The sequence below is a fragment of the Toxorhynchites rutilus genome, chromosome 3 (assembly GCF_029784135.1).
Source record: "Toxorhynchites rutilus septentrionalis strain SRP chromosome 3, ASM2978413v1, whole genome shotgun sequence".
Classification (NCBI taxonomy): Eukaryota; Metazoa; Arthropoda; class Insecta; order Diptera; family Culicidae; genus Toxorhynchites; species Toxorhynchites rutilus.
In genome coordinates, this window is record NC_073746.1 from 161,525,044 (window position 1) to 161,547,993 (window position 22,950).

At 37.6% G+C, this 22,950-nt stretch overlaps 4 protein-coding genes across 5 annotated transcripts in view; 1 reads left to right on the plus strand and 3 right to left on the minus strand.

The window, feature by feature from the left end:
• Nucleotides 1-22,950, minus strand: part of LOC129777387 (larval cuticle protein A2B-like) — a 165,689-nt gene that overhangs the window by 92,849 nt on the left and 49,890 nt on the right. Inside the window, exons 2-3 of one of the 2 annotated variants that reach the window (XM_055783629.1) lie at nucleotides 20,058-20,219; nucleotides 19,613-19,990 (exon numbers count right to left, since the gene is read on the minus strand). The exons of the other annotated variant lie outside the window; for it this stretch is intronic. Coding sequence (XP_055639604.1) covers nucleotides 19,613-19,990; nucleotides 20,058-20,069 — 390 coding nt within the window. The 5' untranslated portion in view covers nucleotides 20,070-20,219. Of the gene's footprint in view, nucleotides 1-19,612; nucleotides 19,991-20,057; nucleotides 20,220-22,950 lie in introns of those variants that run through there. 2 annotated transcript variants of the gene reach the window in all.
• On the minus strand, nucleotides 760-1,243 carry LOC129778663 (larval cuticle protein A2B-like). Its single transcript, XM_055785712.1, has 2 exons — nucleotides 1,193-1,243; nucleotides 760-1,131 (listed from the first exon to the last, which is right to left on the minus strand). The coding sequence occupies exons 1-2, from the start codon at nucleotides 1,202-1,204 to the stop codon at nucleotides 760-762; spliced, it is 384 nt and encodes a 127-aa protein (XP_055641687.1). The 5' UTR covers nucleotides 1,205-1,243.
• Nucleotides 7,207-7,810, minus strand: LOC129777390 (larval cuticle protein A2B-like). Its single transcript, XM_055783634.1, has 2 exons — nucleotides 7,676-7,810; nucleotides 7,207-7,598 (listed from the first exon to the last, which is right to left on the minus strand). The coding sequence occupies exons 1-2, from the start codon at nucleotides 7,685-7,687 to the stop codon at nucleotides 7,221-7,223; spliced, it is 390 nt and encodes a 129-aa protein (XP_055639609.1). The 5' UTR covers nucleotides 7,688-7,810; the 3' UTR covers nucleotides 7,207-7,220.
• LOC129777400 (larval cuticle protein A2B-like) lies at nucleotides 8,896-9,287 on the plus strand (the record flags this gene model as incomplete). Its single annotated transcript, XM_055783645.1, has 1 exon — nucleotides 8,896-9,287. A coding segment is annotated over one exon (384 nt), but the record flags the coding sequence as incomplete, so codon positions are not given.

Sequence of the window (22,950 nt, forward strand, 5' to 3'; positions counted from 1 at the left end):
GCACGTGTGGCAACACTGCTCCCAGCCAAAAACAAACCAAGGTATTCTTCGAATCTAAGCGGGTAGTACTCTTGGAGTGGCTTTTCTGGACAACAAGGTGAATGAGACTAGTTTCCAAATAAGGACAGCACTCACACGCACTCGTTACGAGCCTGAAATACTATTAAAGATCAGCATCCGTAGAATTTGGTAAATAGCATACCGAAACGGGGGCTATATTGCAGACTAAGGATCCCAATCCAAATAATTCTTCAAATCGCTGAAGACGTGATTTTAGGAATGATTGAATTTTGACACATATTGCATCCCCAGCCTTTTAACATTATTCATGATAATTTCAAATCGAATTTAAAATCGTTTTTGCATTTAAAGTATGATAACTGTTCCTGAAGATTTTTTTCGGCGCGGGTCACTGAAAGACTTCTATGAATTGTTGGAATCCTTGATGTTGGGAAATCCCGTATTCAGTAAACCATAAACAACGGTTAAGAATAATGTAAAATAATCATGTCAGTCAGATGGAGAAACTGAAACATGAAAGAACAAGCTGCAATGAAATCAAAGGACTGCAAGTTTTGTCTAAAGTTTATAAAACTCTAGACTCTCAATGAAAACATTAAACAGGAGACATAATCCCACAGTATCACGAAACTAAAATGACATAGAAATGACAATGACAAAGAAATTATATTATTTTTGAATTATTATTTTCAAACAATTTGAACTATAACAGTATTAGTAAATAACAACAACTGATGACTAGTAATGATGCTCGTGATGAACAGGAACAGCCAAAACCTTATGGATAGGAGCTGCCAAAACTTTATGCACTTGTTGAGGAGCCTGATGTCCCTTGATTGGCTCGCGATGAACTTCAGCAATGAATCCGCTCTTGCCATCGACGTGATAAGTAACGGTACGCTTGTAGCCATCAGCATCGATCAAATAGTACTCTCCCTGTGTCTGATCTTCCTTGCGAGCTTCCTTACGCCCATGAACATCTCCGGTGTGGTCATCATGGACATCATAGTGGAACTCGTACTGAACTGGCCCATGGTGTTCCTCCTCGTGAAGATGATGTTGTGCGACGGCGGCCCCAAGGCAGACGATCAGAATAACAGCAGAGATTAACTGGAAACAGAAACAAATCATAAGAGATCCTTCCACATATTCAAATGCATCGCCCACATACTTTGCAAGTCATTTTCAGAATATAGGAGTGTTTTCAATGTTTACAGATGAAGGCGCGACTGCTAATTGATACTGTATCCGAATATCCTTCCCGATTTTATATTGATAGATTTTTAGCAACATTTTCATGCCGATTCAACTTTCTCCGAAAGATCACTAAAGCAAAAGCATATCTAGTAAGTGATCATTTATTGAGCCGGCATTTCTTGCGTGACCTTGTTGAAAAGTAAAACATCGACATCGCAAAAAACTGGTTCACCGTGCAATGAAAACCGAGTCATTTCGAGTCATTAAGCAGTAAAACAGGATCGATCGATTATGATTATTTGTAATTATGTTTTGTATCTATATTTAAATATTTATATTTAGTCTCCAGTCATTGATACTGTGGAAGTGGATAGTCATTTTGCTTTTTATTTTTAGGAATGCAAAACTGGTTCGATAATTGCAGAAAAAATGTAATATTTCTTCCATTCCACAGTATGAAACGAATTTTGTGAATGAAGGAATCGGCAACGACTATTTCTACTAAGAAACATTTGTTATCGGTAACTGCCACAGTGTCTAAAGTGTGGAATATCTAGCACTACACCAAAGAAAATCATGGACATAATATCCTAATAATAAATTGAAATTTAGATTGAAATTTTAATGAAAGCACTTGATATATTGATAGAAAAAAACCAGAAATTGATAAAAAAAAAACTTGTTACATTTCGAATTTGTTTCGAAAGCGAATGCTGTTTTTTGCCGAGTGGTGAGCGTCTCACCTACCATACCGGGAGTTCGGACTCAATTCCCATTGCGGTCGGGGGTTTTTTGATCAAAAAAATTCGTTCGACTTGCTCTATGGTCACGCACCTTCCAAGGATTGCCACTTAGAACACATTCGAGTGTTATTTAATATAAAAATCTCAACTAAATACTAATAAAAGTAATCATACGTTGAGACGGCTAAGAAGAAGAAGAAGTACATATCTTTTAAGAAGACAAATTTCAAAAAGTTTACAAGCAGGGCCCGAAATCTACTTTTCTATTTTGATTTCTCCGTAGAAGAAGATCGAATTAACCCCTTCCCGTATTATTTAATACGTCACACATAAAGTTATATCACTACTCTGATGAGCGTTCTAGCGCCCTATTTTATGCAAGTACGCCACGAGTGAGACTCGATGTTGTACGGAAAAGGGTTAACACAAATTCAGGATAGGTGAGTGACTTGAAAATCAATTCAATGTATGTTCTTTAACCGACAATACAATAATCCGTGCCCGTCAGCTGCGGGAGAATGCGAAGACATTATTTCAATAATGAGGAATCTGGGTACTTCGAGGCATAAAATTGAGCCCCGCTGAGTCCTAATTCCACCGCTATACTATCGGATTTAATCAAAGGCAATTTCATAAACGATTTGCCGACGATTTTAATCGGTGGTTCGATCAATTGGATGATTTCGGAATCGTCAAGACGAAGGATCCGTTAACGCCGTTTCACTTAATGCCGCCTGGGTTTCGTCAGCTTCGTGGTATTTCCCGAATTTGTTTGGCTGATAAATATTTACACGCTGGTCCTGGGAGAGAATAATGGCGAGAATTGTCTATCGTCTATCGATGCTGTTCGTAGTAATCTTAGCGTGTTTTTTTGTAGCCGCGGATCAGACTCAATCGATGCAGGATCAGATGGCGGGCATTGCAATAGCCATCTGTACGAATAATTTGTATTGCAAAAATTGACTAATCATTGGTAATATTTACCAAAAAAAAATGTCATATACATATTTCTCCGAAGAGTGTGCATACGTGATACATGAGAGAGAGAGAAACGATGTCAATTCGAGGGGAGTCACTTCAAAATGCAATGAAGTCCATTTGACGGGGAAGAATGAAATGATATAGTCGAGTAGGTAGAAGGAGACAGCGACTAAACGTCCGACTGACTATTGAGTCATGTTGACGGAGAAACTGCGGAAAAAGCCAATAGTAATTTCTAACTGAATACGACGGGGAATTTCTTCATAGTCCGCTGACAATCCTTAGATGATTATGACTATGCCGAGCCCTGTTTACAAATATGAATTTACCGTTTTTTCTGATAAAATATACATTCAAGTTATCAGATCGATTTTTGATTTTTTCATGAGATCAGAACCAATTTTCAGTAAATCCGACACAATGAACCGTAAACAATTTCTAAGGCACGCCCCATATTAACTTTCGCTTTTTCTGAAAATTTTCTGACAGATCCATGAACATGTAGTCGGGCGTTATCATGCTGCAAAATTATCTTGTCGTATATATTTCCCTTCCCTGTCGTTTTTCCTTCAGAGCTCTGTTCAATTGAAAATCAGGTGTGCATGAATAATTTGCTCGAAATGCAAATGCTACCTTCGTTTTACGGATAATGTATAAATAGGAAATATTGCGAGTTAGGCTCCCTTCGTATTCAACTCATTGAGTACAAATAAGCCATTCACGATTTCTAATTGCACAATGAAAATGATTTGCTAGTCCCAAGCGTCATTCTGTGTGTTCTTTGTGAAATTTGGTTGGTTCAGGTCAATCACGGAGAGCAACTACGAATTGTACAGTCTACCCAAGCTCAAGCTCAAATAAGTCATTCACGATTTCAAATCACTGTCTCAATCCAGCTAGCGAATAACACCATTTTTTTCTTTATGCTGATGTCACAGGTCTTGCTGGATACAAACAAGGACGAAAGAATGGAAGTTATCGCAAACAGCAGTCCAATTTTGTTCGGTGGAAGCCTCAATTTTAGTGGCACCTGGTGGAGAGAGCTTCTGTATTTTTGCACCAAGAGCACACATTGTTTTTAGACTTTTCCGTGATCAGGAATGAGGAATAATGATACTGGTACTAGACAGAGTGTGTGTTAACTGAGAAAAAGACCTCAGCTATAGCTTTCGTGATGAGTACTCAGTGCAATGAGTACCTTGACATAAGGCAACAAATTGCGACTTATGACCAGCTTGTGTATTATCCTCGCGTAGTCAAAAATAAAAAGTCATTCAATCTTCTTCAACATCTACTACAAAACCACACAAACTATCGCAAATATAGAATAAACTAGCTGACCCGGCAAACGTTGTCCTGCCATATAATGTATTGATAAAGAATATTTTGGTTGGTAAAAATAACGAATACTTATAATTAAAGAGAATTTGTATGTTATCGTTCAGATCTGTAAAATTGATCTAAATGATGATTTTCACAGCGAAACATACATATGCGTACCTCATATTTTCGAATTTTCCCTTTTTTTTTCAAATATTCTTCTTATATATAAAGATGTGCATAGTCAATTTTTTCGAATTTTTCTAATCATCTCAAATATTTTCCAAAGTACTCTATCATTCTAATTTGGGTGAAGACAAACTCACAAAATATATGGACGACGTAGATCTGATCAGCCGTTTTCCCGTGATGATGAGTTATACGTACGTGGGAGAAACTCTCTTTTATATATAAAGATATAGAATCACCTGTGGCTGCAGTATGTGTCAGCTGTGTGTCTAAAAGAAAAGATTCATACTGAGTGCACTACGTGCATTGACAAAAAGGACACAAATCTCGACATACGACCAGCTTGTACACTCGACAAAAAAATTGAGGTACTGAGAGCAACATTGTAATTTTTAGGTGAATGTTGTTACTAGGTGAAACATCATCGCATGAAAATAAGATATATCTAATTTAAAAGTTTCAAATTTCTAGTTTAGGAAGATTTCGCGTATACATTTCAACTTGCTGTGTGCAGGTGTTGTAGACAAAAATATCGAGAAGAAATAAAAATCGATTTCTTTCAAATAGTTTTTTTTTATTTCTTCTCGATATTCTTAAATTTCAAAACTTGAAGCTATTAGACAATGTATCCCATCTTCATACGATGATTTTTCACAAGATAACTTTAAATAAAAATATCACCTAAAAATTTCGCACTCTGTTCCTCGAATTTTGTTTCGATTTAATGTTATTTTATTGATTCTGGGTTGGAAATAGCGTCAAAGTGCAGCAAATTTCAAACCGGATGCGAAGAAGGGTTTTCACTGTGGTGAGAGCTGTATTCTTCGATTAAAAACTGGAGGTAAAAATCCGCTGCAGTTGCTATTGCATCCGCCATAATCATAAACCGATTCTATCCAGACTTTCTGTTGCAGTTCTGCAAAAGTTGTTTCGCAGTATAAATTGTTGGTAATTTCTTTGGAAATGATACTTTTGAGAGCGTTGGAGATTTATTTTATTCTGCTAAAAGATACTGTAAAACTACTTGGATATTCAATAAATTCAGTCTTCCAGAGCCGCTCTAGGCAACGATCATTCAACAGTACATGTTAATGTTGAAGCTGAGAATAAATTTGGAAATGTTCATTGCTCCGCTGCTTTGAGAATTGCTTGCGCCTCTCAGTGCATGCATTTAGTGTGCTTACATTTCATCTTCACTGTATCGAAATATGAATGAAAAGCTACATAAAAAACTATTGGGTTGGGGAAAAAGAAATGTGGTATATTGTCAATATATGGCAACACTTAAACATATCTTGTGTTGTACTTATCGCATCGGGTCATACTATACGGCTGTTTAAAGACGACAATCTGTGCTACAAGTGTCGTTTTAACAGTGTTGTGATTGTCCTTTTCAGTCTCAAGTTATAGCGCGTCAAAGGTGGATTCCACCGAGCAAGAAATTCGCCATATTTTACGGTTTTTACTACCTGCGAGATAAAACTGCAACGAAGGCGGCCGAAAAAATACGTGTAGTTTATGGACCCGATACTGTAGCGATTCGCGATTGGTTTGATCGATTTCGTTCTGGTGTAGTGGCTGTCGAAGATACACCCCGTAATGGTAGGCCAATCGTCGTGGAAACCGATAAAATCGTTGAAATCATCCAAGTAGACCGGCATATGAGCACTCGCTCGATTGGCCAGGGTTGTTTTCCACCAGGACAACGCTCGGCCTCACACATCTTTGATGACCCGCCAGAAGTTACGGGAGCACGGATGGGATGTCCTATAGTCCGGACCTGGCATCAAGTGATTATCATCTCTTCCGGTCCATGCAAAACGCTCTTGGTGATACTAACTTGAGGCTTGCGAAAACTGGCTGTCTGAGTTTTTTTTGCAAATAATGAGGGGGGGGGGGGTTTAATAAGGGGGGGGGGTTGTGTTTTGAAGTTGACATCTAAATGGCAACAAGTTTGCGAACAAAACGGCGCATATTTGACCTAAATTGGATAATTTTAAGTATGTTAAAAAAGCGTCAAATTTCGATCAGAAATACGACCTTTCTTTTTCCCTAACCCTATATGTATTTACTGCTTGTTTTTCGAAACGCTTCTAACTTGACCATTTCTCTACAGATAGCAGAGATGTTTACACCAATCAATTGAATATATCTCTACGCATATATTACAATAAAGAAAGCTATAAACGTTTTTAAACAAAGTATTGAATAATTATAAAATAAAAGACTGTTTGTCGGATTTCTCACCTTTTCCACGTCGTTTATTTATCTTGTTGAATAAGCATCAGTTTAAAGTACTGTAAAGTGCTTGATAATTATATATGTTATAAGGAATTAGCAGATGAACACGCTATGCATTCTCTATTACAGATATAATTTTGATAACACAATATTTGCATACGATAAAACGATATTCACAACAAAAGTTATAGTACGGCATGAACGACACCAGAGGTTCTCTCCAGTACCACCAAAATGTTCGTAAAGAGTAATCTTTTTTCAGTCAACTAATTAATTTCCCGGGCATATTACTTCACCCAAACATTACCATTTTAAAAAATTGAACAAATGAAAAAATGTTAAAATTGACAACCCTTAATGTAGCCCTACGTCTCTTCAGTTATTTCCCCGACATTACTTGAAGTGTAGATGGAAAAATTGAACAAAAAAAATTCAATTTGCTCGAAAAAAATGTTTTTCTTCGTTTATTTTGATATCATAATTGAACTACTTAAACAAAACAACTGACCAAACATTTCGAATTGCATCCTAATAGTGATGTCCATGGTGCACTGGAACTGCCAGAATTTTATGCACTGGGGCGGCTAAAATTTTGTGCACCTGCTGAGGAGCCTGGTGTCCCTTGATTGGTTCACGATGAACCTCAGCAATGAATCCGCTCTTGCCATCAACATGGTAAGTCACGGTACGCTTGTGACCATCGGCATCGATCAGATAGTATTCTCCCTGAGTCTGATGATCGTGACGAGTCTCCTTGCGTCCGTGAACATCACCGGTATGATCATCATGGATGTCATAATGGAAATCGTATTGAACTGGACCATGATGTTCTTCTTCCTGGTGGTGGTATTGAGGCGCGGCGGTAATCGCTCCAATACAAGCGAACACGACAATGACGGAAAGTATCTGAAATCGAAGAATATGAAGTTCAATTCTCAGGTAAAAATCTGACGGGTTCCGGGAAAATATTCTGCCAAACCTACCTTGGCAGACATTTCTGTTTGATAGATTATTGTTAGCTAGTAATTAAGTGTACAAGTGATTGCAATGTTATACTCTTATTTCGTCGCTGCCACTGCTTTTATATTAAAACCATTTGCCACGAGATCCTTCACAGCTTGTGCCAATTCTTATAAGACCACTTTCTTTTTTTGGGGGCCTGTCCAACAACTAACCGTAAGCATTGTGCAAGTATCATGTAGTTGTTGTACCCTTGCTGTATGGACCAGTTTAGCATTTTTTCCGCTTTGTCGAAAGTAATACTCGTTTCTGTCACGTTTCGACATACCTGAACAATCTCTCCATGTATCTTGTTTTGTTATTCCGATTCCATAAATGTTTCCTTGTTTACCTTGCAAAGTCAATAACCGTAATATTTTTCAACGCAAGTGGAATAGAGATCCCGTTTTAGCAAATTGATATAGTCTGCATCTTTTCTAAGCTTAAATGTTATGATGCTCCGAGTTGATTTTTGGATACACCTTGATGTGTTCGAATTCTTCTCATATTAACAATGGCTACTGAAAGAAAATCAGATCCATATTGACAAAAAAAAATGATACAGAAGATTTGCACGGAATTCTCTTGAGACGAATTTTTCACGCGAAAAATTATTCACCATAGCCAAATGATAATCACTCGGTGCTATGTATGGACTATCAGGGTGGATATCTTTCACCTCAATCCAATATTTAATTATAATGAATATTTAAAGAATCTAAATTTGCTATACCGGTACAAAGAAGAGGAATTTCCTATTATTTAAGTCGTATTAAAATGTTAACACAAAATTCAATCACTGTTTGTTTCAAGGTAAACCTATAAACATTTGTGGAACAAAAACGTGAATCGCAATCGTTTATTTCGAATAATAAACTGGTTCATACAGCAAGGGCAGAATAACTGCACGATATTTGCATTATGATTGAAACAATACTAGTGGTTAGTTGCTGACCAGGCCCCCAAAAAAGAAAGTAGTACTGTAAGAAATGGCGTACGATATGAAGGATATAGTCACGAATGATTTTAAGATAAAAACAGAGACCGCGGCGCGATAATGGTATCACTCGGCAATCACTCATTCACTTGATAACTAGCTTACACGAATCTATCAAACAAAGATGTGTACAAAGGTAAATTTAGGAGAATATTCTCTATTGAACTTGTAGATTTGATATCTAAAGTTGAGTTCTGTATTCTATGATTTCAGATCATTTCCGCCATTGTCGTGCTTGCCTGTGTTGGAGCGATAGCTGCCGCACCTCAATACCATCATCAGGAAGAAGAACATCATGGTCCAGTTCAATATGATTTCCACTACGATATTCATGATGATCATACCGGTGATGTTCACGGACGCAAGGAGACTCGTCACGATCATCAAACTCAGGGAGAATACTATCTGATCGATGCCGATGGTCACAAGCGTACCGTGACTTATCACGTTGATGGCAAGAGCGGATTCATTGCTGAGGTTCACCGTGAACCAATCAAGGGACACCAGGCTCCACATCAGGTGCACAAGATTTTGGCCGCCCCAGTGCATAAGATTCTGGCAGTCCCAGTGCACCATGGACATCACTATTAGGATGTAATCCGGATATTTAATTGTTTTGTTTTGTTTAAGTAGATGAAATCTTATATGAATAAAAAAGCGAAAGTAGAATATTTTATCAAAGTAATTCTATGTTTTTTAGTTGTATCTGAGCGCTGTTATATAATCAAAGTTTCACTGAGAATATTAGTCTTGTAACTTGTAGATTCTAGTTGCATATTGAATCTAAAAGTACAAATCTACAAGTCTAATATTACAAGTTGTTTACTCTAATATTATTAGTGTTACAATTTACATATTACAAGTGAATGTTGCACACACAAAATACATTATTAGTTTCGACTTGTATATTTTCCTACAACTTCGAGTGGACTCGTAATTTCATTTACAAATTCGTTTTTTGACGTACGATTACGTCTTTCGGGAACATATTGGGGGTACAAATTGAAAAACTAAAATCGATCGCATCGTGAAAAATGTCCAATTTCAAACGCTTATTGCTCAGACATTTCATGATGGATTAATGAGATTTTTGCGTCAATCGTTTTCAGCACTCCATAATAATGTTTAAATTGAATATAATGATATATGTCATGAAACTAACTGTCGAACAATTATCACAATTATTGCTCAGTCTTTTTCTGATAGATTTACGACAGTTTTGCATCAAACATTTTGGGCGCTCCATAACAATTCATTGCAATTACCGATCATGCATTGTGAAACTTTCAGCACAAGTGTAAGTGTAAAATGTATAAATGGTAGCGGATGTTTTTTTTTCATAAATAAAAAGTACGGATCTTCCGGTTGAAGCTGTCTATTATGGTGTGTTCATGTTCACCCAAGGAAAGTTAATGCGTCGAGAAATTTTTTTCATCATTTATTTTATCCATACAGAACACAGGAGCCATCTCGTCCAGGGTCACAGAGGGCGGTTTTCATCATATCATATACCACTTCGGCATCTTTTATCGTAATACGCACCACCCAACGACTAATCACCATTCTTCTGTCATCATCACTCGGTTGTAAACACTGGTGGAGCGAACAAAGAATATCCAACAACCAAACAAAACGGCTCTTTTCAGGGCCACCAAATCATTACTGAAGATTTTAGCGATGTAATTCTGAAAAACATATCCAAAATTTGCACGCAACAGATATGCTAACGGAATCCTACGTCAACTAAGCTGTTGTGTCTCGGATACCCTCCTGTGACTTTTTAAATGTTCGATTTTTTGTTTGGATTTTTCGAGCACGGAAATGTACCGTTTCTACGTTTCAGATGAATCGAGTGACGGAAAAAGTTGTTCTGTATAAATAAAAATGTGGTAGAGTGAAATATTACGCACCGAAAATACGTTTCACTTTTGATCATTAAGCTAATTTTTTGCAGCGCTTCGCGTGACTCCGGCGAAGGTAGAGTAAATTAAGCGAGTAATTGTTCCTTACATCGAGCTTTTGAATCATGGAGGCGCACTCAAGCCACGCCAACAATTGAGAACAGCCTTATATTGGCTCGGTCAAGGAAGCCACTGCAATAATACCGGGCTATGTAAGGGAATTCACATATCAACATTGGGAAGAACCACAATATCCATAAACAAACCTTGACTAGGACAGATAAATGAGGCATTACTAATAAAACAATGATGCGTTACTAATAAAATAAGCACTAATATTATTAGCCCGATGTAAGATTATTATGCAACGCAAAATATCAAAACTTGTAGCTTCTAGACTTGTAACTTGTAGTTTGTAACTAATGTTATGAGCCTGATTATGCAACAGGACTCTGCTTGACAATACGTCACGTGTTTTCAAAGAATGAGAGAAAACAATTTTTAAAGCAGCCCCCGATGAAATATCTTCATCATCTCTGACAGAACAAACGCGATTCAGAAGGCGATAGCTGTAGACCGGGTTCATGGAGTTGAGTGCTCTTTGGATGTTTCAGATGAAGCAAACGATGGGAAGATATACATTTCCTTCTTAATTCGAAAATTTTCACTTTATCTTAACAACGGGCAGAAAGATTCACCTTCGACCAAGCCAGTATGCTTCTCCTTCGAGCGAATGATTTTCTCATGGTAAAAACTTGTTTACTTTGTATGTCAGATGATTTTGTGTCAAATGTTATCGATATTATCGACCCCATCGTCATGGCACCACTGAAGCTCCTCTAGACTGTAGTGGCAGCAGGCCAAATCTGACCAAAACTTCACAGAACCTTTATGAACCTCAATAAATGAAAGTCGAAATGACGTCTCTGCAGGCACTCTTCTCCATACATTTGCGTATTTGCATATTTATTTTATTTGTGACGAGAACCTTGACATACCGAATCTCCGGATGGTACTTTGGTTAGAGTTGTGTTTTTGACGATTCAAGCTTCCGATCGTAAGTTTCACTATGACGCGTCCACTGAGCCATTCGAACAATAGTTGTACGTTCGCGGACACGTTTCAGCACATCATACATGGCGTCACTGGCAGCACTGGTATCGATTTGTAGAAAATATTTGGTATTTTGTCGTAGGACTACGTCTAACAGGAAGATATGGTGTGTACAATGAAAATCTAAACACATTAGGCAATGATGAATGATTTCGATCACTTGTAAATCGGCTCTTAATTGATAGATCACAAGGATGTTTGCATCAATTAAATAGGAATATTCTTACGCATCTATCATAATAACTTCATTTAGATGAACAATTGAATAAATGTGGAATGTCAATATTTATCAAAACGTGCTAAATCCCACGTGTTGATTGACCCAACTCTAATTGTATCGATCAAACGGAGCAGCTAGAGTAACAGCGGAATACAGTGTTAATACATCAGTACTACTGCAAAAAGAAAAATAGCTATCCACCGTGCATATAATTCTATCCAAGATGAATATGAAAAACACCGAAACCAACACACGCACAAGCCAGTGATCCGTTGTCCGCTATTTTTTTACTTTCCTACTACTACTGGCACACACTACTGTTTTGTCCAATACAATGGAAGCCTTGAAGAGAATAGAAACATCGTGTCGCAAGCCACACCCTTTTCAATTCTACAACCAGACAATTTAGATAAATTTACCCCCTCCGCTCCGATCCGATCATTCTTCAAAAAAATAAAAATAACATAAAAAAAACCGATCATTCATTTTCCAACCGGGAAGCAGTTCACACAAGAAGGAGCGGTATCAGTGGTGTCAGCAGCGTTAGCAGTAGCAGCAGTAAATGAGTTTCAATTCTCCTGGCATCCAGAGGACAACCGTCACCCACCGCTTTCGTGTAATCGATCCAGCACACAGTGATGAAATAGTGGTGATGACGCAAGTGTAAAATCACTCATGACTGCATTCAGTGTGACTAGAAGAGGAGATGCATTACGTGCATCGGCAATAAGGACACAAACAGTGTTGTAAACGGTCGACATTTCTCTCAACCATCACATACTGCCCTTGCTCAAGAGTTACGGCTCAATATGTATTGCGAATGTAACCAAGAATGCATTGCTCGGTTCTAAAAGTCACATCAGAAATAAACGCACAGCCGCAAACACGACTATCAATTGAACGTTTATATGTTTTCTCTTTCTGTCGACCGTACCCACAGAGCGATGAAAATATGCTATTTCCATTCTACCATTCGTGCTCATAACCATCCCTCAATTCCGGCTAATATGACTGTAGTTTTAATGTCATTTGACATTAAAACTGCAGTGGTGTGCATTCTTTTTCTCCCTTTATTCTGCATTCAAGCGTAGCTGCACATATACATCCACCTGCTCACACATCCATACACGATGGATGGTATTCAGACGGATTGCTATATCAAAGCAACCGTCGAACTCTCCCCTATCAAGTGCGAATGTGTTGAATGAACGTTTTCAGCGGTGAGCGTTCCCCGTGAACACTGTTGTTTAATTATGGGGCGATGGATATCTAATGTATAGGACGAAAAAAACCCGAAATGTCATATGACATTTTTAGTTCGACGGTTGTTTGACTGTTCATTTTATGATGTTCATTAATGACACAGCACATACGTCTCCATGAACAGTCATACGATGGTTTTCTTGCGATAACAAGAATGAATCCATTCCATAAAACATGGCACTTTTCAGGGCCACCGAACCTTTCACTAAAGTGTAATTTCAATCAGGGCCCGAAATCTTCGAAGGTAAAAAATGAGGACCGACTCTACTCCCAGTAGCTTCGCTTCGACTAGAACTGCTTCGGCAGTCACTGCCAACAAAAAATGACTTGACTAGAAAATGAATTGACTAGCGCTGACTAGCGAGGATGACTGGTGAACTAGTCCAGTCAGTGGTTATTTTAACTGACTCGACTAATGAATACAAATCTGCCTCTTCATTCAACTGACTTCAATCTACATTTCCATTTCCCCCTGATACTAATTTTGTACCCGCGTACTTACGTCCATATAAAGAGGAACGAAAACTTGGTTCCTGATGCAAAAAAGTCACAGGAGGGTTCTGTCCGAGACACGACCGCATAGTTGACGTAGGATTTCGTTAGACTATCTGTTGATTTTGGATATGTTTGAAGAATGACATCGTTAAACTCTTTGATAATGATTTGGTGGTCCTAAAAAGGGCAATTTTGTTTGGTTGTTGGGTATTGTTTGTTCACTCCACCAGTGTTTACCGAGTGGTGATGACAGAAGTATGATAAACAGTCGTTGGGTGGTGCGAATCAAATAGAAGAAGCAGAAGTGGAATGAGATATTGTGAAAACCGCCCTCTGTGACCCTAGACGAGATGCCTCCTGTGTTATGTATGGATGAAATGAAGAAAAAAAAACACCAATGTAATATAAGATAATTATCAATACCGAACACAATTATCAATTTTTCTCATCAGTAAAAACATTTTTCTTTAATATAGAGAAAACATATTTGAAATGGAAAGGGTAATTTTGTTTTATAATTTTTACTTTCTGAGTGTTTATTCAACCCAATGCGAATTTTAATTGGACTAACAACACCAAATACTATATGTAGAGCATATGGGAAATCACTTTCTCGAATATTTCTTCACTTTTCCAATTTTTTCTCACCGCATGAACTTTCCTTGGGTGCAAATGAACACAACAAAACAAACAGCTTAAATCGAACGACCCGTTCTCGAACGGGAACACACCTTGGTTTTTATTTATGAAAATTGAAATAAACCGTTTCATATATCAAGTAACTTTGAACACAACTGCTACCACATACAATTTCTTCGATAGTTAGTTTCATTACTTATATTATTTTGTTCAATATAAAAAATTGTTATGGAGTGCCGAAATCAATTGACGCAAAAATTTCATCAATCCATCATGAAATGACTGAGCAACAAGCGTTTGAAATTGGACAATTTTCACGATGTGCTCTATTTTCGATTTTCAATTTGTGCCCCAATATGTTCCCGAAAGACGTAATCCTACGTCAAAAGTAGTTACCCCATCAAATGGATTTTTTTTCTACCCATCGTGAATTCAAACCAACGATATGCAAGTATGCTATAAAGATCCTCGCATTAGTATTAGTTAATATTAGGCGTGCAAAATCGCGCACACACACTGCACGCTATTTTATACGTGTGAGTAATTGTCGTGTACGCTACAAAAAAATCTAGCTCATCTGTAGCGTTTGTCAAACCACGGTGACCTCAAACATCGATGCATGCAAACTTGCATGGGAGAGAGAGAGGACCGAATTCGTTTTGGGGGAAGTCACTTCAAAATGCAATGAGGACAATTTGACTGGGAAGAATGGAATGATATAATCGAGTCGGCAGAGGGAGATAGCGACTAAACGCCCGACTGACTATTCAGTCGTTTTGGCGGAGAAACTGCGTGAAGATCCAAAAGTCATTTACCGACTGACTATGGATATAGTCAGTCGGTTAGTCAGCCGACTATCCTCAGTTGACTATGACTATGCCGCGCCCTGATTTCAATACAATTCAATGCTACAATTCGATGCATTCTACATTTTGTCAAATAAATACAGAGATCTTGTGTTTAAAAAAATAATATTTTATTTATCATCTGAATTTATATGATCGCCTTCAAAATAGGCCCCTCCTGAAGCAACACATTTTTTCCAACTAACAATTTAGTCATCGAAACACTTTTTCTAGCTGTATCCCGGAATTCCCTTCAGATCAAGCCCCTAATTCGTTTTTATATCTTCAATGCTGCCAAACCGGGTTCCACGAAGCGTTACTCTGAGTTTCGGAAATAGGAAAAAGTAAGTACCGTGTTATTCCTGGAGAGTACGATGCTTGTTCACATTCGAGCCATTTTGGGTCAAAATTTGTTTTACAAGTAAGCCTCCCACATATCCGGCCGTTTGCTAGAATTTTTTCTCTCAAACGCCTCATAGCGCCTTTAATAACCCTTAGGGATCCGGAAAGAATTTCATATGGACAACAAAAATCCAATCCACGTAAAAAAATCGCCGGATAAAAAAAAAGGTAAATAAAAAAATTAACTCGAAATTGACATATACTGACAGTAGTACCAACTTTAAAAAAATATTTGAAAAATGTTCAACGGGAAGTTCAATGTTACAAACTCCTGGCATATATTTGACATAATGTAAAATGATAGAGCAATTTCAAATGAAATCGACAAATGACAAAACATGAGTATTTTTGATTCGAATGAAAGTTTGTATTCCATTTGAGTTGGAGGAAATATGAGTTTTCCACAGCATTTGGGAATTTTTTGACTCGAGTGTAGCTTTTGAAAAGGGCGTATCGATTTTAGTAAGAGAAATCTTTGATAATTTGTATCCCAAAAACTATGAGCCTTACCGAAATAGTGTCTTAGAAAGAGTTATAGAGTATTGATGTCTCAACGTGAAAAAAATATACACTGAGAAAAAAATAGTACTTTATTTTATTTACTTTTTTTAGAGGTCTGAATAAAAATAGGGCTAGAATTGGAGGCAAAGAAGTGCTCGTGAGCAGCAAATGTACGAAAAATTTGTTAACAAAATATGATTGCGTGGTTATGGACGACAAAACATACAGGCTGACAGTTTCAATCAAATTTTATACCTCAGAAGACCGGAAGAATTTTAAATCAACAAGAAATCGAAATTTCCCAATAAATTCGATCACTAGCAGTTGTGGACTGAAAAGCGAAACTTTCGTTTCTTCTTGGACCAATTTACCAGCAGGCGTATCTACGAAAAGGACTTTTGCCTTTTATCGTACTGCATGAGGTGAATTGCCTATTCCTACCGAACTTGGCAAACTGCCACTACTCAAACTCCACCAAACAGAGGTTCACCACCGGTTGGAGCATTTCAATCTATTTTTTATAAAAAAAGACGGGTGGGTAATGTCGGGGACATAACCGGAGTGACGTAGGACTATACAAAGGGGACAGCTTTTGTTGAATATATATTTTAAATATATTGTTTTATTTTCTTCTCCTACGTGAATACCTACCTATCTACCTGAAAAATGGATTAGTTTACTGTTTACTCTTTATGAATATGTTGATGGTTCTGAAAAGAACCTTTGGTGTTGTGTTTTTGTTATCACTCGATATTCCCATCTTGTTCGGTTAAACCTTCCTGTTTAGCTATTGCGTTTGCCACTCGCCACAGCTTTCACAGTTGGAAAATTTCTTCCCATCAGACTTGTGACATATTGTTCAGTAAATTACATTTAATGCGACGTGCCGGAAAAACACTTTGCCACTCACTGAAACTAATTGTTGCCTTGATGAGCGGCGAACCGAAGCTGCTCTGTTCTTGATACGAGTTTTCTGATTGTCGTGAGCAGCTTTGCAAGCCAACTCAAGCACTCCGACGGCCGAAACTCTATAATCGCTGTTAGGTATACTGGTGCTCCGGCACCAATCCTTTCGGCCAACAGGGAACTGGAGACCTGCACGGTTCGAGTGAGACTTTGCCTTTCCCTTAACTTGTCCTCCTTTGTTACGTCCAGGATGCCGATGCCGTACAACCACACGGGTTAACGGTTTGAAAGAAAATAAGATATTTTTTTGGGGTCCGCGTGTTTTATACTCTAGCGGTACACACTCACAGGATAGAGACAAATCGGCAGACTCAGCCAGAGGGGCGAGTCCAACGAGACGAACGAATGAGCGTTAAAAGGAAGTGATGGCAAAAAAATACATTCATTACGATTTGTTCGCTCGTTGGATTCACATGCGGGCTAAAAAGGGTCCTTTTCAGGATCACAAAATTATATTCAATCTAAAGAGTTTATTGTTTTGTTATCACTCGATATCCCCATCTTGTTCGGCTAAACCTTCCTGTTTAGCGATTTGTTGCCACTCGCCACAGCTTTCACAGTTGGAAAATTTCTTCCCATCCAGCTTTGTGACATGTTGTACAGTAAATTACATTCAATGCGACGTGCCGAAGCGCCACTCAGTGTTGCATTGGAGGCGATTTTAACCTGTAATTGAACATTTGCGATGACAGTGGTACAGTGTCGACTTTCAATGTGGGGTCATAATTTGGATCTCTATGTTTACAAAAATGTCCAACTAAATAAGTCGTATTACATGTCCGTCCAATTAGCTAAATGTCGAACTAATTGTAAATTACTGTACTTTCAATCTGGAAACAATTTAAAAATTGGTGAAAATTGAATAATCAGGAAAGTCCCCAACTATCAATAAGCTCAAAACAACTGCCAAATTTACATACTCATCAGATCCTGGCAAACAAATTATGAAAAAATCAATTTGTGTTTTATTATTAATTTGGATAATGTTTTAGAAAGCATTGAACTGTATTTCCTAAACTCTTTTTTGGAAGGTTTAATGGCCCTGAAAAGCGCCTTGTTTTATGGAATGGTTCCAATTTCGAAAACTTTGTACTCGTGGTTTTGAAAAAAACCATTTCGAACGCCCTCGATGCCGCCTTGTTCTGGATTTGCCACCAAAGCAGTTTGTATAAAGAACAAACTTTTTTCTTCTGCTACCTGCTGCCGTTTTGCGATTGCGTTTGCCACTCGCCACTCGCTGCAACTGCCTGTTGTCTTGATGTCCACCGAACCGAATGTGTTCTGTTCCGAATGCGGGTTTTCTTATCGTCGCGAACAGCTTTGCCAGCTAACTCGATCACTTTGGCGGCTGAAACTATATAACGCCGGCTAGGTGGACTGGTGCACTGGTACTAACGCGCTCGGCCTAGCTACCCTTGCGGGGAACTCCAGATCAACACGGTTCGAGCGGGATTTTGCCTTTTCCTTCACTTTTCCTCCTTTACCATGTCCAGACATGTTTGCTTGAGTTGGTTTGTTGATGTGTTGTGATGCGAACCGATGTGGTGTACGGTTTGATTGAGAATGATCGTTACGGCAGCGGAGCGGGGGTTTTTAAGCTGGCTGGCTGGCTCGAGAATTACGCATGTGTGAGACTGCGACCAATGTTTCGTTCATTTTTTTCTTTTTCCTTTCCAATCGTGCTTCATTCTATTTCGCTGCTGCTCTGGTTGCCCGTTTTGGTCGGTACGATTTGAGGAGCACAAAATGGACCAATCAAAAATGGGCACATAGTGCATTTTGACAATGCTTGATATTTCACAATTATTCAATTATTTATCTCAAGAACAATGAAATGTTATTCGTTATGATAGATGCGTAGATATATTTCCTATCAATTGATGCAAAAACCTTTGCGATCTATTGAGAAGTGCTCGAGTTATAAGCGTTCCAAATCTTGCATTTTTTCCTACTTGTTCAGTGCCTAGATTTCCATTTCACCCCCTATATCTTCCGGTTAGACGTAGTCCTACGTCAAAATCTATTGAATTTCGTCTCAATTATCGGGAAACGAAAAAAATAAAAGGGTTGCGAATCAAATAAATATGGCAGACGATTTGGGACACAGGCGCAATTTCGACCCGAAAATTGACGCACGACCAGTGATTTTCAATTCGAGCTCAGCCTTCTGGAGTTCGATATTCGGTTCAAATCGGGCAAGTTCTGGCCATGAAATGCTTCAAAAGTCTGATAATTTTCTCCAGTTTGTTCAGTCTCTGGCTACTAAGATATTGTTTGAGTCTCGGAACTTTGTATGAAATGTAAACCAGGAATTTGGGTTTCGGTGAACTTTGTAATTACCTTTGTGATAATCGAAAACTATTGGATCTGAGCGTTTAAATCAGAATTGAAGTAAGATTACAATGAAATGATGTCATCAAATAATGCTCGGAACTCAATTTCGGAATGAACAATAAATTCATTTTGGTAGTATTTTGGTTGATGTGATAGGAATCATACACGAGGAAGCAATATGCTATTTTCAGGGTATTTATATTTAAAAGCTAAAAAAAATTGACTAAACATTCACAAAACTTCCTTTAATAATGATGTCCATGGTGTACTGGAACGGCCAGAATCTTATGCACTGGAGCGGCCAAGATCTTGTGTACCTGCTGTGGAGCCTGGTGTCCCTTGATTGGTTCTCGGTGAACTTCAGCAATGAACCCGCTCTTGCCATCAACGTGATAGGTGACGGTACGCTTGTGTCCATCGGCATCGATCAGATAATATTCTCCCTGAGTCTGGTCTTCGTGACGAGTCTCCTTGCGTCCGTGAACATCACCGGTATGATCATCATGAATATCGTAGTGGAAATCATACTGAACTGGACCATGATGTTCTTCCTCCTGATGGTGATACTGGGGAGCGGCAGCAATAACACCGACGCAAGCAAGAACGGCAATTGCAGAAATGATCTGATAACGTAAATATAGAATAAGATTGTAAGTATATATGTGGATGTGCTTTTCTTTCAGAAATCACCTTAGCCGACATTTTGGTTGATATTTGACTCCGTAATCGACTGAACAACGAGATAAACTGATGCCAGATGAAATTATGGTGTTGTCTTTTATACCATGTTCAACTCAAACTCTAGAATGTCTAATACGAACATCATTCCACTTTCTTTCTGTAGGAGTTAAGCTACAAATAGAGTTCAACTTTTTGCTCCATTAGCACGCAGAAAAAGTGGATAGTTGATTTTGACCTTAAGTCGCGAACAGGTTCAATATTAGCGGATTATGCTGTTGGTTCGAGTGATAATATGGTCACAATGTTGACACAATGCGCCAGAAACATGATAAATGATTCGATTGACCTTCTAGTGTTGCAGATTAGTTTTCTCCCGTTTTGTTTTCGAAATACCTGAATGGTTTTGGCTAACAGTTGTCATGCAAGAATAGGACATGTTGTGATTAATGTACGAGCACAAATGAGTGCTACAATATATCAAATCGATTCGTATTGAACTCACTCATGTAATACTCTAAATAAGCGCTCGGAATAAATAGAACTAATGGTTTTGAAATTGATAATGGATAATGTAATCTTTTAAACCTGATCTGATTAATCATGGAATCATTAATTTTGAGTTAATGGCCATAGCCTTAAATTGCAGAAAAGGCAATTATTTTTTATCTTGTTTATTTTAACACCATTTAACATTTCTGCGCTATAAATCTGATTCAATTTTCTGATAGTTATCAATAAATTTAATCTTAAGTTACTCCACCTGGTACGAACCAGAGCCTAATTTGAGCGCAGTGATTTGACAATTTTAAATTAGTACAATTGTCCATGAAATAGGCTTTCACCATCTCTTTGGGTTTTTTCGACGCCAAAGATACGCAGATTGAGTTTGGTAAAAGTTTCTTTTTGCATATTTTCATGTTTTATCTCATATATAAAATAATATTTCGATGTCGCTATTCGAACAAATTCTAATCATTCGTGGTTTAATTACAATAACCCTCTAATCATTCAAAGAACAAAAACATGGGTACCTTTTCGCTGACACTGAAAAGCAATCTTCTTATATATAAAATTCTCGTGTCACGATGTTCGTGGTTGAACTCCTCCGAAACGGCTCGATCGATTTTCAAGAAATTATGCACAAAAAATTTGGTACGCATGAGGATAAGACGTAAACTATATATGATACCGCTAGGGTACCAATTACCGTATGTTTAATGCCGATTAGGGTGGCCCTATGCAAAAAAAAAATCTAAATAATTTTGATTCCTATTTTTTCTCAAATTTGGTATAAAACTATATATAACCTCATAGGTTCACCCCCATCTCCTATTTTTCATCGCGATTTCATTATTTTGGTATAAATAATATTCAAATAATCGACCCGTAGTTTGTTTTTCAAAGAGAGGAAATTTATTTACGTTGTTAAATGACATATGGCGCTAAGTTCACTTCATGGAACATTCATCCTCACATGCGCCAATAACCTTAATTCGGTTAAAACCATGTGTATTGCCAGCGAGCTGGAAGACTTTTTGAAAAAACATAATGAGTTAGTGAAATCCTTCATATCATACATGCTCGGTTTGCAAGGTGACGATCACGTTATTTTCATACATTCTAATCAATGTATACATTCAATGCGTATGACGTTGAATACATTGCTGGAGTCATGGTAGGCGACGGCACAGTGACGCGAGAAATTGTGATTCGAAGAAGAAACAACAATCTTTGTTCATCTTTGTTCATTGTTGACACCCACCGTTCAAACGACGCTCTCCATCTTCTTCTTCAATGGTACTAATGTTTATAATGTTTCTAACGTTTACCATCTCAACATAGAATGACTTGCGAACGATACAGAGGTAGAGAGCGAACAACTGCGATTCTAAACAATTAGAAGCGGTGTGAGGAAAAATACACTCACTTGCCAGACGCTATCATGAGCAACGCCGACGCAGCCTTTGATATTACCAGGTCTAAACACATGCATTGTCATGATTTTACAAAACGTGTGTACAAAAAAAAATGAAATAAATGTAGAACGAGCTTCATTACAACGTTACATGCATTCGGTTCCACACCTTGCTGAATGTATTCGGCTGGATGGCAAAATTACAAAAAAATAATGGGATATACACATTTTAAATTTGACTAATTCCGAATGAAATCGACAAATGACAAAACATGAGTATTTTTGATTCGAATGAAAGTGTGTATTCCGTTTGGGTTAGAGAAAATATGAGTTTTCCACAGCAATTGGGAATTTTTTGACTCAAGCGCAACTTTTGAAAAGGGCGTATCGATTTGAGTAAGAGAAATTTTTGATAATTTATATCTCAAAAACTATGAGTCGTACCGAAATAGTGTCTTAGAAAGAGTTATAGAGTATAGATGGTTGAATATGAAAAAATGTACACTGAGAAAAAAAATTAGTACTCTTTTTTTTATTTACAAAATAAAAATTCAATTGGCAATATCCAAAATATTTTTTATTTTTATTTTTATTTTTATTTTTTCATACAAAATAGAAGTCATGCAGAAAATTTAAAAAATAGGCCCAAGATGGTAAAACTATTTTCGACGAAATTTGTGGAACATCGAATTTTTAGGAATTTTCGAAACTTCGAATTTTTGTATTTTAACAATCATTTTTAGCCACAAAATATGAATCCTGATGTGATTTTTTTTGATTGATTGAAGTTTGTATTAAGATAAAAAAGATTTTTTAGTTTCGCTACGTTTTGTATTAACCCACATGTCTTCGAATGTTTCGTAACGTAACTCCTAAACATATGTCTTTACCATAACGATGTATTTGGAAAAGTTGTTGGAAATTATAAGCGAATTCATAAAATCTCATGAACATGATGGTATAACACGACAAACATATTTAAAGGGC